The 18863-nt window shown below is 41.5% G+C and overlaps 1 protein-coding gene across 3 annotated transcripts in view; it reads left to right on the top strand.

Moving 5' to 3' along the window:
* dnah7 (dynein, axonemal, heavy chain 7) overlaps positions 1-18863 on the top strand; it is a 116936-nt gene that overhangs the window by 95904 nt on the left and 2169 nt on the right. For 2 of the 3 annotated variants that reach the window (XM_074658129.1, XM_074658130.1), the window contains exons 58-65: positions 30-230; positions 454-615; positions 3012-3197; positions 4990-5127; positions 9073-9303; positions 11633-11785; positions 16065-16242; positions 16990-17093. In XM_074658129.1, the coding sequence (XP_074514230.1) occupies positions 30-230; positions 454-615; positions 3012-3197; positions 4990-5127; positions 9073-9303; positions 11633-11785; positions 16065-16242; positions 16990-17093 (1353 nt within the window). The remainder of the gene's footprint in view (positions 1-29; positions 231-453; positions 616-3011; positions 3198-4989; positions 5128-9072; positions 9304-11632; positions 11786-16064; positions 16243-16989; positions 17094-18863) is intronic. The other variant, XM_074658131.1, reaches the window with a different exon arrangement.

The following is an 18863-nucleotide window of genomic DNA, read 5'->3' as shown; positions in this document are numbered from 1 at the left end:
AATACTTTATTCTTTGTGGCTGTGAGCAGGAGCTGAACCCAGACATTACCCACCCAGACTTCAGGCTCTGGCTGACTAGCTACCCATCTCCCACCTTCCCCGTGGCAGTGCTTCAGCATGGCGTGAAGATGACCAATGAGGCTCCGAAGGGCCTCCGTGCCAACATTGCACGCTCCTTCTTAATGGACCCCATCTCTGACCCGCAGTTTTTTGGCAGCAGCAGCAAGCCGGTCAGTGTGTGGGCGCATGTCTGAGCATGTCAAGGTGGCTTGCTGTGCATATCTATCACGCCTACATCAGCGGGTGTCCCGAGCTCCTTTGTGTCTGTTATCACCCCCGCTGTGCATTTCAGAGTGTGTTTGTTTTAGCTGTGGAAATACTAAACGACCACCACTATTTATCCAATTATTGCTCTAAGACCATGCATTCCATTTATGCTTATCCACCTCTCAGGTTGTGTTCAAGAAGCTACTATACGGCCTGTGTTTCTTCCACGCCCTGACCCAGGAGAGGAGGAAGTTTGGACCTTTAGGCTGGAACATTCCGTATGAGTTCAATGAGACCGACCTCCGGATCTCTGTACAGCAGCTACACATGTTCCTTGAACAGTACCAGGTAGTTCTTTTTTAAATGTTTTTCCTTTCAAGGATTCCAAGGGGGGGGAGGGGACGACAACTGTAGATTCTGCGTTTCTTCACATTAAACTCATTGAAATTACAGTTGTGTTCGACCAAAGCACACATGGTGATTGTTGGAAAGAGTAACGTGTGACGGTTTAGGTGAGTTTTTTTTTGTTTCTGTCCAGTTTGAATGAAGTGTTTTATGACGCTCGGCTACGTACAGCTGATCTCAACATAAACAACAATACAGGTGGATGATGGGGCAAGCTGCACAGGGAGGGGGGGGCGGAGGTCTGTGCTCTCCGAGTGCCATTCTAGTTCATAGATTTTTCAGATTTTTATTGCAAATTCACATTTAGATTAACAGAGCGCTATTTTCCCTTCCATGTTGTGCTACATTTCAACAGTCAGAAATTCTAAAACTTGTCCTTTTACTTTGTTATTGTCATCAAATAGATGAATAAATAATATAATAAAAAAAATAAACTGTTTAGAGCTAGTGTTAGGAAGTTAAACAGGTCATAATTCCCTCTCTGTTATCTATTTTATATTGCTATGAAAAAATCTCCTTCAAGCAACTGTAGTTATTCAAGTTTCTCGCCAAAAACTCCATTTTACAAGATTACATTTGAACGCATCATTATAGCATTATAGTCTACCTCCCAATACTCATTTTACGGAGTAGAGCTTGAACGCACCATAAACACCATAAAGGAACCTTTGTAGCATGTAATTCTGTGTTTTCAGCAGACGAGCCGGTCACTGTGATTACTCTGAGCAGCATCATGGGAACCATTTAAAATATAATAAGTGTCTGATTAAGTTAGCTGTTCCAAATGTTTTTAAGGTTGTTCTTCCACAACTTATTTTGGACTTGCAGTTGTGACAAATTGCAGCTTCATGCCTTCTTCACTCACGCTGAAGAACATCCACACCTTAACATGTTATGTGTGTCTGTGTGGTGTTACTGACTGTGCCGCTGGGTGTCGACAAAAAACAATCATGTTGCGGCTGCACGTGTGTGACCGGCAAAAAGCCGGATATATAAGCATATGAGACTACTGAAAACGGGCCGGCTTCGATTGGCTGCTGATTGACGGTGCATCCCTAGCTGTTAGTTTAGGAAGCGCTTGATTTATGCAGCAGAACTCTCTATGAGCGGAGCACGCATACTAAAGCTGAAGTCAGCAAGATTGGAGCAAATGTGATTAAAAAAATATATTTTTATAAAACGGTTCTGCTGCTGCTGCTGCTGTCAGGCCTTTTTTTTTACATAGAGTTTGCCTTTCATAACGGTCATTTCATTTCATTATAAATGTTATTTATATTTATTTTACACAGAAAAAGGTTAAGAAACGTGTGGTAATTTGTAAATAATAGTAATAATCCATCATTAAAACCCCGTACTTTATTCATTCATGGAGCCCTGCAAGTCACTGCATGTCCTACAACACTGTCCTGCAAATATTTCAGATTAAAAGTCTCATGTTAACAAATCAAGGCATTTTGTCCACAGAATAAAAAGATTGAGGGCTTTTATTTTGAAATGAAAGCAGGAAGTGTTGATTTCAAAATAAATCTTTACTTTTTTTTCATGTCTGTGACATATTCTACAGATATAGAAATTGAAGTGTAGTAATGCTGATAATATAATGTCAATATACTGTAAAAAGATCACTTTCACCGTCTTGTTGTTGCTGTGAACCGTATCCCCTGATACGAACACGGCACTGTTCTGTCATACATACTTTATATACGCTCCCATGAGCTGACTGCAGTATATACAGTATCTCTGGCACAAAGTAAAACTCTGACTTCCACATGCAGATGCACATACACCATCCACTCCTACGTATATATTCAACGTCTAAATCCATAATAGAAATTCTGCCTTTTACTGTACGAGTGGGTTCCTCTTCACTCAAGTATGCGCTTTCATCAGCCACATTCAAAAACCCCTCTTGACATTTTTCCACAAACAGATAGCACTCCAACCCTCCACCATTCCTAGATCCTCCGCTGTACTGAGAGAAAGTCGCATTAATAAACTACTGAGGATATCTTTTTTTTAACAGAGTGACATTTTCATCTTGTAACCAAGTGTCGCTCGCTGAATTAGTAAGTGAATCCTCCTCCGGAAAATGCCACAATGGCCACAACCCCCACCCTTTCACCTCCTATTACGTCAGTTTCCATTCCAAGTCTAAGTCGTGAAGTGAATGTCAGCTAGGTTTCCTGTTTCGGAACAACGTACATGCAACACAACTAAGAATGTACACACACACATTGAAATCCTGCGTTTCTCAATGCTCGCCTTCTGCAACATGCAACCCAAAGGCATGGTTATTCTTAGGTTCCTGTTTGAAATGCGTGTTTTCTTGTTTGCTGCAGGAAGTGCCGTTTGATGCCATCCGCTACATGACTGGTGAGTGTAACTATGGAGGCCGCGTGACAGATGACTGGGACAGACGGACCCTGCGCACGATCCTCTCTATCTTCTACACTTCAAAGGTCATCGAGGACCCTCACTACAAGTTTGATCCCAGTGGGCTCTACTATGCACCAGCGGAGGAAGATGTAAGAAACAGAAAACCACATAAAATTGCTCTAACTCATAGCAAACACCAGTCTTAGCATAAAGAAGGGTTGTTTTTATAAATCACAACTTAGATTTGGCTGTAAGCAACAAAAAGATTTACAAGATGGATACCATGGATGTATAAAGTGAAGTGGATACAGTATCGGAGGCGGGCTCCCGTTCATTCCTATGAGAGTTGCTCAGTGGCGCATGAAGCCAACATGGCTCAACTGCCGAGTGATATAGTACCCGGATCTTTCGGCGATCTTCCGCATCCAGCTCGTAGAGCAGGCGCATTAGCGTTTCCTTTTACTCCGCCTCTCAGCCGTCGCTTCAGCCTCGGTCTGAGACTCATTCACATGAACGGAGGAAGGAAAATAACTCTGGATTCAACTATTAATGCATTTTACAACTTTTAGGACCTAATGATTTAAGTAAGTTCGATTAAAGTGTTCGTACTGGGAAGTTGATTTACCTCTTTTTTCCAATGTAGTCTATGGGAAAAAGTGGTTTCGGGCCCAATGGCATGATGGACCTGGAAGTTGTAATTCCACCGTTTGGCCACTACGAAAATTTGCTTCAAAGCCTGGCGCTTTTCCTGGGGGCTTGGGTCACACACTACAAGATCTTTCACCAGGAGGAATCCCCGATGAGATCGCCAAACTACGGTTTGTCACGAAAAACACGCGAGAAGTGACACGGTGCTCGATGTTGTCATTGGCACATGTGTTCACATAATAGCCTGTTTCCACACGTCTTTATATGCAGATGAGTCACTGTGTTATGAGCTTCTCAGCTTGCGTCTTTTATTGGTTTACATAAAATGCTTGAGCGCTGATGTGCGAGCGCCGAGCCAAAGCGGATTTGCCTCTGTCGGCGACCGGAAAGTCAGGGATAAAGTCGTGTAGTGTGAACTAGGCATAGCTGCAGATACATCATTCACCATTTGTAGTAATTATTTTTATACAGTAGGATGACTTCATATGTGATTTGCTGCCATCCTTTGCTAACACCTAAGAAAGTGGCTCTCCACGTCCTTATCCAAATCAAGTATTTATTCTACACAAACGTACATATTCTAGCTAGGTTGCATAGCACTAGGGGCTGTTATGGAAGCGCTGTGCTTTGCATCAGTAACACTGTGTCTTTGTTGTATTCCCAACAGTTTGACCATTTTGAGATATGGTACACTGCAGCATAGATATATTATGCAGTATGTTATTTAAATATAAATATCAAATGTCTTATTTAATACCTTACCAACAATGTATCTTTCCTTCAGTTAGAACAGCACAGCTGAAACAGCTCTTTAACCGTGTACCCATCAGTTACCAGAAAGTGCTGGAGCATCATTGCCTTGAAAAACTCAAGAAAAGTTGAACTCACTTTAATGTGTTTGTTTTTAAACTAAGCATATTACAGCACTCAGTTGCTTAGCTGCTGTTGTTGAGCTACCTTTAAAAAGTCATTAGGAGATAAAATGTGTGTAACAAGGCACAGCAGGCGACCACCATCAGTGAGGGTTGATATATTTGTTAACACAAGTGCAATCTATGGCGCGCTCCATTTTATTTGGCATTTTGTTCTCCAGCGCTGCACCCCCTCCAACCACATCTTTTATTCATGAAGTCACATTTACATAGTCATTATAATAAATGTCAGCAATCTAAGGAGCCGACTTGTTTTTCAATGAGTGTTATTACTCGAGATGTTTCCTGATGTTGCGTTCAAATTTGTCCTCTTGCTTCACTCCACTCCTCTCCCTCTTGTTTTCTGCATGTCGGTTTGCAGTACAACAGCTACATAGAATACACCAAGTCGCTGCCACTCAACCCGTCGCCGGAGATTTTTGGCATGAACGCCAACGCAGATATCACCAAGGATCAGGCCGAGACACAACTACTGTTTGACTGCATCCTTCTTACACAGGTAAATCCACCTGCACCTGTGAAACACCAAGTATCATATTGATTAGCTGCTTTTTAGGAACTAAGTATTAGAGGTCGACCAATAGTGGATATTTAAGCAGATTAATCGGCCGATATCTTCTTTACTTCTGCAGCAGCTTAGTTGGCAAAATTTGCATACACTGTTTTTAATAAATCTTTTTTTTTGTCACTTAAACCTTCAGTAGGCAGAATGTTTTTTGGCATCATTGGGCAAAAATTCCATAATAACCTTTCAGCATATTGTAATTCAAGTGTTCTGAGAGAAAACTAGACTTCTGCTCCTCCTCATGGCTCTGTTTTCAGGCTTTAGAAAATCTAGCCCATGATGGGAGACTTTGACCAATCACAGGTCATTTCAAAGAGAGAGCGTTCCTATTGGCTGTGCTCCGACTGGTGGGCGGTGCTTGGTATTTCCTCAAATGATCTCAACATGGCTGCCGGGTCACAAACGTTCTCATTTTACAGCTAAACAGTACACTACAAGATGATTCTAAAAACATTTGAGAAGAGAAATAGTCATTAAAGTAACAGAATATTGATTCATATTTGATCAGCGCTGCCTAGTTTGACCGTTTGGCACATGTTTTTTTCCAGATTACCTGTCTCATGCACTACTGTCAGGATATAATGACGTTTTATAAAAATAACTTTCTTTAATCATATTTGCTCCATTTCTACCCACTGCTGCTTTAAATGTGGAATTAACCATTAGGCAAATATCCTGAAGTGTGATTTGGTGGATTACATTGTTGGAATATGTTCTATTTATTTACAATGCACTACTCTGTGGTTTACAGTATGACTGGCCAGGACTACTTATGTTGCTTGTCCTGTTACATTGTTAAATGCCACTCTTACAAACCATTAATGTTGCTGCATATTCCCGGGGTAAGGACGATACTAAAGTGTGCGATTTCATTTGAATGGATAGTTACGTGGCTGGATTATTTGGAAGAGAGAACGCCAAATTGGTAAACAAGTTAAAGTAAGGGTTGAATGGTTTCTTTTCCTCCCTGTCTCCGTCTTGTATCAAGGACAACAAGCTGATCGTGTTGCGTTATCTATTTGAGAGAGACCCTTTGTGGGGAGAGATAAACTGAAATAAACTCCCGCTCCCCTCCACCTTGACTTTGTGTATGGAGCCTCCATGCAAAACTGTGATCCCGCCTGATTGGTGGAGGATGCACAGTCAGTGACTACTATCGGAGCCCAGTTCCGCCGATAACGGTAGTTTGTAAAACGTCCGGTTGACCTCTACTACTTATCAAGCATGTACCAGTGCTAAAACACACACACACACACACACACACACACACACACACACACACGCACACATGGAAGCAAAAAAATACATAGCAATGCTTTGAGATTTTGTACTACCACTTTTAATCTGTAAAGTATTTAATCGGAGCCATTGCAACTTCTGAATATAACGTTTACTGCTAAGATTTCTTTTTAATGCTATCCATTATAATAATGAAGACAGAGGGCCAGAGTTTCATGCAGCAATGTGATCCTGAATTCATTATTATGCCATTAAATGACCTGGAGGATTATGGCCGTAAAACTGGGCAAGAAATAACAGACATGAAACGGCACTGCGGCCTGGCATGGGTACAGGTGGAAAAAAAAAGAAAAGTGCAGCGCTCTTCAGTGCCAGCGGCCCTGGGTCGCTTCCGAAACCGATGCGCCAACATCCCAGATGCTCAGTTGGAATGTCACTACTCAGCTGGTAGATTTTCAAATTGCAGACGGCATGCAAACACTCTCACTCACGGCACGCACATACACACAAAACAAATAGAGTGGAGTACGCACATTGATACACATGTACCTAGACACTGAAATACTGTCTCTAATAAACGCACACAGCATCATTATGCTTCCCTCGAGTTCCCACCGTCTTTTATAAGTGTCCTTGCCAGCATTAAATATTTTATCGCCCTACATTAAAGTGTACTATGCAACATTAATTCAAGAGAAAAATATAAATACATATTTCAGTTGTTTGTAAAGAGGCTTCTCAGAGAACAACAAAAAAACTTGACACAGTATGACTCACAGTGGCTTTGGCGGAGCCGTGTGATCCCACATCATTATATCTCGGCTCTGTGGAGTTAGACTGGGTTAGCTTGTTGAGGATCATATCTTACCGCTTCCCGGCTCCAGTCAATGTTTGCTGCAAATCAAATCTGAGAGATTTCGAGACCTACTTGAAGATGACAGACGTACGGCTTCTCCTGCAAAGTGGGAAGGGATATTTATTTAGCTGTGTATACGTTTATTTATTTTAAGACACAGAGCAGTGCCTCTCACATCTCACAAGCGATCTACATGTTGAACAAGACCAGAGTGTCATATGTGCACACAAACTCTATATGCATTCTGACTCCTCTGATTTAATCTCTTTTAAGCTACTAATATACAGTGTACATATACCGTCACAAACAGTGTGTTACAGACCTGGCTTGCTACAAAACAAATAGAAAATTATTTCCACGGGCATTGCCACTTCAAGTTAAAATTAGAGCTCAATGGAGCCTGGCATTTATTCATATAAACTCCCTTCAACAAGATTAATAATGGCTTCAGTCATGTGTGGACTTTATTAGCATCTAATACGGCCCCATCAGTCTCAATGACTGATAAACAGGGAGACGCTTCAAATGGAATGAAACAGCTATTTGTCATTCCCCTACTGTAACCTCAGTGCCATTAGCCAATGATTATCCATTACCGCTGGCTAGTCACTGAGCATCAAATAGGTAAATGGTGCAAGTTGGACTGAGAGGAGAGCGGAAGAATCACAGATTAGAGTGAATAATTATCAGCATGAATGGTTATTAGAATTGTTGATAAGATTGTGTCAAATGACTGTGTGGGAGAAATAGGGTGAAATGTTGCAAAGCCTTCCAACTTCTGAGGCTTTTGGCGTGTGTGTGAGACAATATCATATTTCTTATGTATTTAACACAATCAGTTACTTTTATATCAACGCAGAAAAAGAAACTCAATTATGATTTGACAATTTTATTACTTACTAAGCTCTTCCAGACTTTTAAATGAAAACCTTCTTTTTTTTTTAAATAAAAAGAATAAAAATAGACCTCATGTTGTTCAATATTCTGTGGAATATCAACATTTCATATTTCATATTTGCAATAATGTGAACCCAACCACTCATTCATTCTATTTTTATATCTTATTTTTGACTGTTTACTTACTTGCTATATCTTTAGCTTATTTGCTAAGATCTGTTTTTTTTTTTACTGATGCCTCTTGTTGTTTGCAACGTCTCTACTCTTCTTCTCTTCTCTTCTCTTCTCTTCTCTTCTCTTCTGTTCTCTTACATTCTCTTCTCTTCCATTCTCTTCTCTTCTCTTCTCTTCTCTTCTCTTCTCTTATCAAGTGCCTAATTTCTCATGTTTCAGAGCTTTTTTGATCAGTTAGGAATTTCAAAATAAAGAGGTATCTTAAAGATGACGATATATATCGATGTTTTCATTTTGCATCGAAGATATGAAATCGTTGATTATTGAATCGATATATCAATCCTGATCCCGATGTATCGTTACACTATAAATATGCTAGCCTGAGAAATGTCTACAAATGAAGGAAGGGAAGGTCAAATTAAGAGCTAAATCATGTCACTATGATATTCTGTCAGTTTGTGTCCTTTTAAAAGCATAAATCTAAATCAATCTGGCACAAAGATGATGAAATATAAGCAAAGTTAAGTCATGAGTCAGAACCTCTTAACATCAGGGTCTTTTCAGGAGCAACAGAGTCCTTAAAAGGGAATACATAATTTGACAAGTCAATGACAGCAAAAGATAATTCCCTCCGAAAATGATGAACTGTCAAACCAATCCGAGCCACGAGTCCTGCCTCCCCTTTCTCACCCGTCCTCTGTGTCTCTGATCAGTCCCGCTCTTCAGGCGGAGACGCCAAATCCTCAGATGACATGGTCTTTGATGTGGCAGCTGACATCCTGAGCAAGCTGCCTGCAGACTTCGACTTGGAGGCAGTGATGAGGCGCTACCCCACCAGCTACAATCAGAGCATGAACACAGTGCTGGCGCAGGAGATGGGCCGCTTCAACAACCTGCTCAGCACCATCCGAGACTCCTGCGTCAACATTCAGAAGGCCATAAAGGTATGCAGGAGGAGCTGGTGGAGGACGGGGTTGGATGCAAAGAAAGTTGCTATGATATTACTGTCCACATGTGAGATGTGTCGTCAGAATCCACTCCGATTCATGTTAGCAGACGAGGAGTTGATTGGTTTTGAACTCAATCCCGGTCTCATTCTCAGGGATCCTTATTGTTGGGATACTTATAGCATGATGCATTGCCAAATGCACTGTAATTACACTAAATGTGTTTGTTTTAGATAAACAGTAAGGCCAAATGATGAATCATCATTGATTTCACATTTCTGTGCAGGGAAAGCAATATTTCATCAGAGGAAGCACGTCTCTGCTGAATGATTACAGGGGAAACTCTGATAATACATCCTCAGAAAACAGATACTGTAGGCAGTCAGCACAGCACTCCGAGTGCACTAATCTAACACCATCGTTTTCTATTATGAGGAAACACTCGGACGGTAATTGTGAAAGTTTAGGGCAATTTGTGGAAATGAACCGCTTCCTCTTGAAAATCGATGTACAGTATGTTACTCTATTTGGTATCTTACATGCACTGTTGTTAGAGTATGCAGTAGGTAAAGGTAGAAAGCAATGAGCTGTTGAAAACCTGAAATGGATACATGATAGAAATGTTGTTGACCCTGTGGGAATGACAGGGATGAAGCAGCCACCTAACTCTGAATCATTAACTAGTGCTCTTGACCTTCTGTCAGAAAGTACTCTTATCCTCTGCAGCACAGAGAAGAACTGATGCAGTATCTCTATTCCTGCAGTACCATTATGTATTCATACCACGGGAAAAACCACCCGGGGCAGACTTTACCGTTAGGCAAGGTAGGCACCTGCCTGGAGCACCCAACTATAAAGGCCTCAAACAGCTATAGATTTATTATGATGTTTAGATATAACTCATTCTACCCCGAAATACTTTACAAAAGGCCCCCAAAGATTGGAGCAAATATGATTTTAAAAACTTATTTTTATGAAAGCGGTCACTATATCCTGACAGTAGTGCATGAGACAGGTAATCTGAAAAAAAATGAATGGGCCTCTGTGTTTTCCGGTGCTCCTAATGGCATCTGCAAGATTTCACAGACCGGAGGAAAACAACCAATCAGAGCCGAGCTGGAGCCGTGCCGTCTCTGAGCAGCTGTCAATCACTCACAAACTCTGATCAAACGGTCAAACTAGGCAGTACTGATCAAATATTAATCAATATTTTGTTACTGTAATGACTATTTCTCTCCTCAAATACAGTCGAGCCAGTTTGGCTTCATGTACTACTGAGCAACTCTCATAGGAATGAACTGGAGCCTGCCTCTGACGCTGTGTCCAGTTCTCTTTATACATGACATCACCAAAGTAATCAATCCAATACTTAGTTGTTGAGACATTTCAATCTGGAGCAGAGTGGTGAAACGACCGACAGGCAATGTCATCCCTAGAGCCACATCGCTAGCACGGCTTCAAATATGAACATGTGTGTATTATGTTGCATTTCTGAAGGAATAGTTTGAAACTTGGGTTGTGGTTTTGCAGGCATTGGATCCATAACAAAACAAGAGGGAGGGGAGGCTAAGTAGTTGGCAGTAACATCTCTATTTCAAGTGATGAGCTAAGACTCTCGACAATTAGACTATTAGCAGACTCCCAAATATAGCTATCTTAAAGCCTTAATATCATTTGAATAATTTTTTTTTTATCTAAAATTGCCACAAAGAGACACACTTAAAGAAGTGAAAGTTCTACTTAGACCAGAACATCCTCAGGCAAAATAATTACTGACTTTGTATTTCCAAAGGTTTTGAAAGATTTTGCACATGCCAAGACACATCACCTCTAATTGGACCGCATTAGACTAAGAAGACTGTAATTACTTGGTTCATAGTGTAGCGATCTAAAGACCCAGCAGAACGTCATCTGAGCATAATGTGCTTGAATATGTGTAGCATTGCACTCCTAATTACACCACATTCAAAAAATAAAAAATAAACACGCCTTAACACATGTGTCTCTTTATACCATTTAATAAACAAACTCCACACACATTCCATCTCTTCCTGAGATGCACCCGTCTCAGGGGATTGAAGTGGAAAGAGCATAAAGAGTCAGGAAGGGGAATGAGCACAGGCCCCCTACGGAGCAAATAAGAGATCCCATTATGTGGCTGTCTGTCACCTATCTCAGCAGAGAGGCTTTTAAGTGACAAGCTGGAATTTCTCTCATATTCGATTCAGTGTTAGAACAGGGCTAGAACAACTTCATGTTCAAGTAGTGAAGATGTTAGTCACGTGTTTGTGGGTGAATGTGTGTGTGTGTGTGTGTTGCTGTGCAGGGGCTGGTGGTGATGTCTTCAGAGCTGGAGGAGGTGGTTAGCAGCATCTTGACGGGTCGTATCCCGGGCACGTGGATGAAGAAGTCCTACCCCAGCCTCAAACCGCTGGGAAGCTACATCAACGACTTCCTGGAGCGACTCAAGTTCTTACAGGTACAGAAACCTGCCATAATGTGTGAAATTGATACTTTTGGTTAATTTTCTATTTAGTCTTGTTCGGTTTCACAGTGCACAAATTAAAACGGACCAAATTAAAAAAAAAAATTGCTGAGCAGCGTGTACAAAGGAGTGAATTTATCTTTTCGTCTCCAGAGCTGCCACTTCTATTCAGGGAATCGCAGATTTTGATATGTTGCACTCAAAGTTTGGATTACTTTGACTCGGTACTGATCTACTGTGCTCATGAATCCCTTCTCCAGTTCATCTGGAATGACCTTATGTCACTATTTCATGGACTTTATTTAGCATTTTCTGTGTGTTCTCTCCAGCCCAGATGTCAAGCAAACATTGGACTTTTGCATTAGTCCAATGCAATAGTCCCACTCATGTTAACCTGTCTTACCTGTTTACCTGTGTCCATCTCAATAAACGCCCGCACAGACAGCCTGTGTTTTGGTCCACACCAGAGTACTGTCACTGCGTTCATAACTGCCCAAACGCACCACACCAGAGTTTGATTAAAATCGACTAAATGTTGGCTTGTGAAAGGGACCTAAATAAATTGAAAAAAAATGACAGTCTCAAAGAAGCAAGCAATGGGGGGGTTCGAATAAAAAAGAAAAAAAGGAAAAAGAAACAGAGAAAGAATGAGAAATGTGGAGAATGAAACAAGAAAGAATGTGTTCATGCGATTACTTTTTTCTTTTCAATGTAAAATGGAAAGACCTTAATCTCTTAATCACTCTTATAGCTGAGTCCGAGTAGTGCAAACATTTCAACACGGTCACCATAGAAAACACTGCTTAAATGGTAAAAAGCTGTTGCGTAATCGACTGCACAAACAGATTCCGTGTTTGTTCAGGGGATGTTACTTTACCAATGCTGAGCTACTGTACATATACAGATAAACAAATTAAAGGAAAAGCCAACATAAAATGTCTTAGTAAGGTGTTGGGCCATCACAAGCCTCCAGAACTACTTCAGGGCTCTCTATCTCTGCAAGGAACTACCTGGAACCATGTTTGGCTTCTCAGTGAGGAGCTAGTATTGAATGAATCAATAGGTCAGTGCATACGTTTCCCTCTATATGCCTTAAGCCTTATAACGGCCGGGACACGATGGGACCGTGAACAGAACGTGTGCGTCGTGGAACCTGTTGTTTTTTATTTCAGCGCCCATGTTCACAGGTTATGGTACGTGTCCACAGGGGATCGCCTCGCTTCCCAGCATTGGACGCCAATAGACACTCGCACCTGATTGGACGAACGCTTTCCATCGTGGGCTACTGCTCCCAGCTGTCAAACTGGAAACAACACGGTGGCTCGTTTGAAAACTTTCTTTTCTGATATCACGAAAATAGTTCACCGAAATGTGTTTCTGGAAACATTTTATGTGAAAAGTAAGCCACGCAGTTGCTGAATCTGTCTTTATTGATGATCGACAACGCTTAGTTTAAAAGTTTCTCGTGAGTTTCCAGAGGCGGCGAGTTGCGTCGGACGCTCGTGATTAGCATAGAGTAGCCTAGACCACAACTTTATGCAAATGAGGAACGGCCAACGTAACGCCTCATTTCTCAAATCACGCTGCCACACTACCAGAATGCATTGCATGTGTGCTTACATAGACAATGAATGGGAATCGTGGAAAGGGCGGAGGCTGTGGACACGTACCATTAGAGCAGCCACACTGCCCGTGTGAGCAGCGTGGCTCGGCTGCGTGTCAGCTGTCTCTTCTAGAGATTCAAGGTCTCGCCGTTTTTTTCTGCTTGCTGCGCATGGTTCACAACAAAGATGGACAGTGGAAAGTATCTTTTGACGGTATAATGACATTATACCAGCAACATTACTACAGTTTCAATGTCTATATCTGTAGAATATGTCACAGACATGAAAAAAGTTAATAATTATTTTTTACTCAACTGTTTTAAAATAAAAGCCCTCTAGCATTTTTCTGTGGACAGAATTCCTTCATTTGTTAACACCAAGCTTTTATTCTGAAATATTTACAGGACAGTGTCTAGGAAGGCTCCATAAAGTACTGGCTTTTAATCGTGGATTATTACTATTATTTACAAATGAGCACACGCTTCTTAACCTTTTTCTGTTTAAAATAAATATAAATTACATTTATTACCTCTGCCAAGGCCTTTGGCCTAGGAAGGAGGTTATGTTTTCACCGCCGTTGGTTTGTTGGTTGGTTTGTCTGTTTGTCCGTTTGGACGATAACTCCAAAAGTCCGCGATGGATTTGAATGAAATTATTTGTTGGCGATCCAGATCATGATCAGGATTCAGGACTTTTTTTTAATAACTCCGCTCAGCCTGTGCATTAAAAACACAGGCCACCACAGCGGGGCAATGACGTACATGAAACCTGCCTTGGCGGAGGTCTGCGCTCTCCGAGTGCATTTCTTATATTGAAATGAAATGGCCATTATGAAAGGTAAACTCTATGTGGAAAGAAACGGCCGGCAGTAGCAGCACTGCAACAGAACGCTGCTGCTGTGGACACCACATGCGTGATAGACACAGTAGTTCAGCGAGGCAGCCGTTAGGTGCTGCTCAAGTGGCCTGTGTGTCCAGGGCCTTAAGCTGTGTCACACTTAAGTTACACAAGAGTTACACATTCCACTTGTGGGAGGTAGGGGGATTTAGTACTGCTTTTCAGTCATGGGCCGGGTTGGTGCAGGAAACACATGCAGACACATGTCATAGACCGGCTCCTAGGCCATGACAAATACGGGAAAGGACGCAGTGATTGATTGTAAATTAAAGATATTTATTACAAATAAATTAAGAATATACAGAAATAACTACAAATGTGGAGTGTGTCAGTCAGTAACATCAGTAATGTAGATGTGGATGTGTGATGTGTTGTAAGTGGAAACTAAAGAAAAGTCAAACAAAGGCAGCCCGGCAGGTTCTGACAGGTATGAGTCCAGGTGAAGGAAAAGAGAGCTGAGCAGCACTTGATTGGGGCTTTTATACTCCGGACGCGCCAGCATCAGGTGCTCTGCATCAGGCATCAGGTGCTCTGCATCAGGCATCCTCTCCCGTGATACCTTCAAGGACACAGGGAAAGAATGAATGGCCAAATCCACACTGGCATCTCAGTAGTGAGGCAGGGGCCGTCACACACATGACATCGTGAGTCCGCAAAGTGAACTTCTTCATCAACAATCGGTTAACGTGTTTCCCCTCTCTATTTCCTGTCATCATTACTCAGTGGAGTGAGAAGAATGTACTGTGTGTGTGTGTGTGTGTGTGTGTGTGTTATCCAACAGAGATGTCCACCCATGACTCCCCACGGGGTGAGCTGGAAAGTCATGGGTTTCTAATCTGAAACAGCATGCTCTCCTAACAGAATACCTCGACATTTCAGGGAATATGATTGCTAGCTGTTTAAGAGAGTTGAGAAGAAAAACATCAGCTTCCTCTCAGTGTGTTCAGTAGACTGATTATTCCGAGACATTGTGACGGTAACACAAATGCTGGAAGCATAGATGTTGTATCTCACACAGGTCCATCCTTGCTTTACTTAAGTGAACTATATTATATAATGAACGTGGATCCTTAAATTCACATGATGTGGCGTGTGGGTTCTAGTCCTCCCAGACCGAATAGAGACAGTGAATAAGTCACTCATCAGCATCTATGAATATATGTATCAATCTCTCTGTTTGTGTTTCTGACCAAACACCTGCAACACTAAACACATCCCCATCTACACTCTGTATTTAGTGCTAATTATCAATGTTAGCATGCTGACACACTAAACTAAGATGGTGAACTTCGTAATAAACATTACAGCTGCTAAACGTCAGCGTATTAGCATTGTTATTGTGAGCATGTTAGCATGCTGTTGTTAGCATTTAGCTCAAAGCAACCTGCTGTGGTTAAGTACAGCCTCACAGAGCAGCGTGTAGATTCTAACTTGTTACCTGAAATTGTAAACCCTCTAGAAAGAATAGCAGATATATAAAGTGATATTAATAATGATTCAGAAATGTTATGGGATCAAGTGAAAAATTGCCTTTTGACATTACAATTTAGCATTTCCATGAGATGTGATCAATACTGTTTGGACCTCAGACCGGACATGTTTTCTATTTTTGTGAGAACCTGAGATGATTATGGAACTCAGTTCCTTTTACAGGTCAGGTAGACCTGTACAGTGTTCAGTCACATAATCAACTGAACATTCTGTTAATATTGTAACGTAATCCTCCGTCCGTAAATCTCTCCATGTCCCTCTCTTCTCTGCTGTGTTCTCAGGACTGGGATGATGAGGGTATGCCTGCTGTGTTCTGGGTGTCAGGATTCTTCTTCACCCAGGCCTTCCTCACAGGCAGCCAGCAGAACTATGCCAGGAAGCACACCATCCCTATTGACCTGCTCGGCTTCGACTTCGAGGTCCTGGATGAGAGAAGTTACAAACGGCCCCCAGAGGATGGTAGGATGCTAACAAGGGGTAGTGGAGAAGATAGGGTGGGAAGGAAGGAAGGATGATAGTTTAATAGTAAAAGCAGCATATCACGATAGCTTTTGATAGGATAAAATCTCTCTATTAGACAAACCGTCTCCTATTTTAATGAAGACGCCAGGAAGAGAGAGAGGACTTGAAGAGGGAAGGAGAAAAAACTGATTAGGAAGGTTGCAAGGGGATGAAAAGTGAGGTTTCAGAGCAGAAAGTGAAATAAGTGGAACATAAGCATTGGGTGGAAGAGAAGAAACAAACAGATGAAAAATGAATGTATATAAAAGAGTGTTAAAGTGCTAAAGTAAGTTAAAGCTCCTCGTCTACATGCAGGCCTGCGCCAGCCCCTCGCTGTGCCTCCGGCTCTACTGTGAGATACTAAGAGTACTCAGAGTCTCACATAAAGCCTCGCCCTCAATCAGTCCCCAGCTGGGGCCCCAACACACTAATACCAAGCTACAAATCTGTGCATTTGGGTGTGTGGTACTGACAGGATGCCGACTGTCAGTTAGCCTATCTCTAAATCTCACCTTTTCCCCAGCTCACATGCTTTATGAGAAGACAGTGGAACAGCACAGAGCTCAGCTCAGCTTGCTTCATAAAGTTTCACAGTTGCTGGAGAGCCAACATGCATCATAGTTACAGGGTTCCATTAGTAGAAGGTGGTTGGTGATAATATCATAGTAACACTAACCACTGTGTCTGTTTGTGTGTGACACTCAGGCGTGTACATTAGAGGTCTGTTTCTGGATGGCGCCCGCTGGGACAGGAAGACCAAACTTCTTGCTGAGTCCTACCCCAAAGTGCTGCATGACCCCATGCCTGTGGTGAGTGAGGAGCACGCACAGATACTGTACACACATATTGATTAGAACACTGAATCCTCAGACAGCCTGATAATCAGTGATGATCTCATCCACGCTTGTTACTATTTTTGTGGCCATTTTCTTATCTACTGTTTTTCATGGATGTAGCTAGCAAGCTAGGCAGGAAGGTGACGTTGACATCAGTGGGCAACCTCCAGGTCTGAAAAGTGAAGCCAATGCTGCAGTGCCTTAAACTTGCATTCTTCCTAACAGCCAGCAGGGGGCGACTCCTCTGGTTGAAAAAAGAAGTCTGATTGTATAGAAAACTATGAGAAAATGAGCAAAATCTGTCTTGATTTATTACCTCAGTAAACTGTCTCAGGATTAAGGTTTACGATAGACTTTTTTTTTTTGACGGCCAATATGGCCGTTAATAGGCTATTTCAGAATTCGGGCCACAGAGAACAACTACCGTAAATATGTTTTAAATAGCCATATAATAGCCTACATTTGACATAACTTGAAAATAAGTTATGAAGAAACAGTCTAAAAAATAAAATAATAGGCTGGTCGTTCCAAATTTCGCGTTTGTCGAATTCAAAACAGTGTTGTGTAGTTCGGAGGGCTGTAGCCTACTGAATAGTTTGAAGTTTCATTCATAACGTTCAACCTTCAAATTATTATTATTAATATCTTACCGCAACATTGTGTGCAATAGTTCACCAGCACAAAAGTCTAAATTTATTGTAAAAAGATAGATGTTATCATTTCCAAAATTCACAACCTGTCTGTATCTTACGAAATATTCTTCTTCAATCCATATTTGTTGGCGTTTAGTCTTTCAACATCAAGATTTTCACTGCGGTCAAAAAACGTCACAAAATATGACGACGGACATTCAAAGCTTCATTAAAAAAAAACAATTAAAAAAACTCAACAGAAGCTTTGATTGTAAAAAATAAAAATGACATTCAGTACCTAGTGGTTTGATCCAAGCAATGTAGTTTGGTTCGCATTGACAAGTGTATTGGATTAAAAGCACAGCGGAGGCATGTTTACTTTTGTTTATATTTAAAATGTCTCGGCAACATATAGGTCTAGCTATTTAATATGCTATTAATTAATTCATTTATTTGTTTCTCGCCAAAAACTTAATTTTACGAAATTGCAGTTGAACGCATCATGATAACGTTGTAATTTACCTTCACCCAATAGTCATTTTTCCTGAGCCGACTTTGAACGCCTCATAATAATAACTGAATGGCACCTCCGTTAACGTTAGTAGCTCCATTATTTAACCGAGCAGGGACAGGTTTGTTGTTCACAGTGTCGCATTATCAGGGAAAAACAGGGTGCATCCCCTCAGGTTTAGTAGCGCCACCTTTTTTTTCTCTCCGCCTTGTCACCGTTCCCAAACAAACTGAAACATGACACAGCGTGCGTATGCGTCATTGTGCAGCGTAATTGTAAGAAAGCATCAATAGGAGGAATCGATAGTCACAGAGGCATGAGATGCCTAGAAAGCGGACAACTAAGGTCTTCTATTCCCATCACTAGCATTTCCCCTGCCTGCCAAAGTGGCGGGTGTCTTGATGATTTCACCCGCCACTACCAACAATTTACCCACGTTTGGTGGGTGGCGGATGCTAATTTCAGACCCTGATTACGTGTGATACCGGCAAAAAGCCTGCATATACCAGCTGACGTAAACCCTGGACAGGATATAGTGACTGGTTCATAAAAATAACTTCTTTATCATATTTGCTCAAAGTTAGCAACCGCAGCTTTAAT

The sequence above is a fragment of the Sebastes fasciatus genome, chromosome 14 (genome assembly GCF_043250625.1).
Source record: "Sebastes fasciatus isolate fSebFas1 chromosome 14, fSebFas1.pri, whole genome shotgun sequence".
NCBI lineage: Eukaryota > Metazoa > Chordata > Actinopteri > Perciformes > Sebastidae > Sebastes > Sebastes fasciatus.
This window is presented reverse-complemented; position numbering and strand designations above follow the sequence as displayed.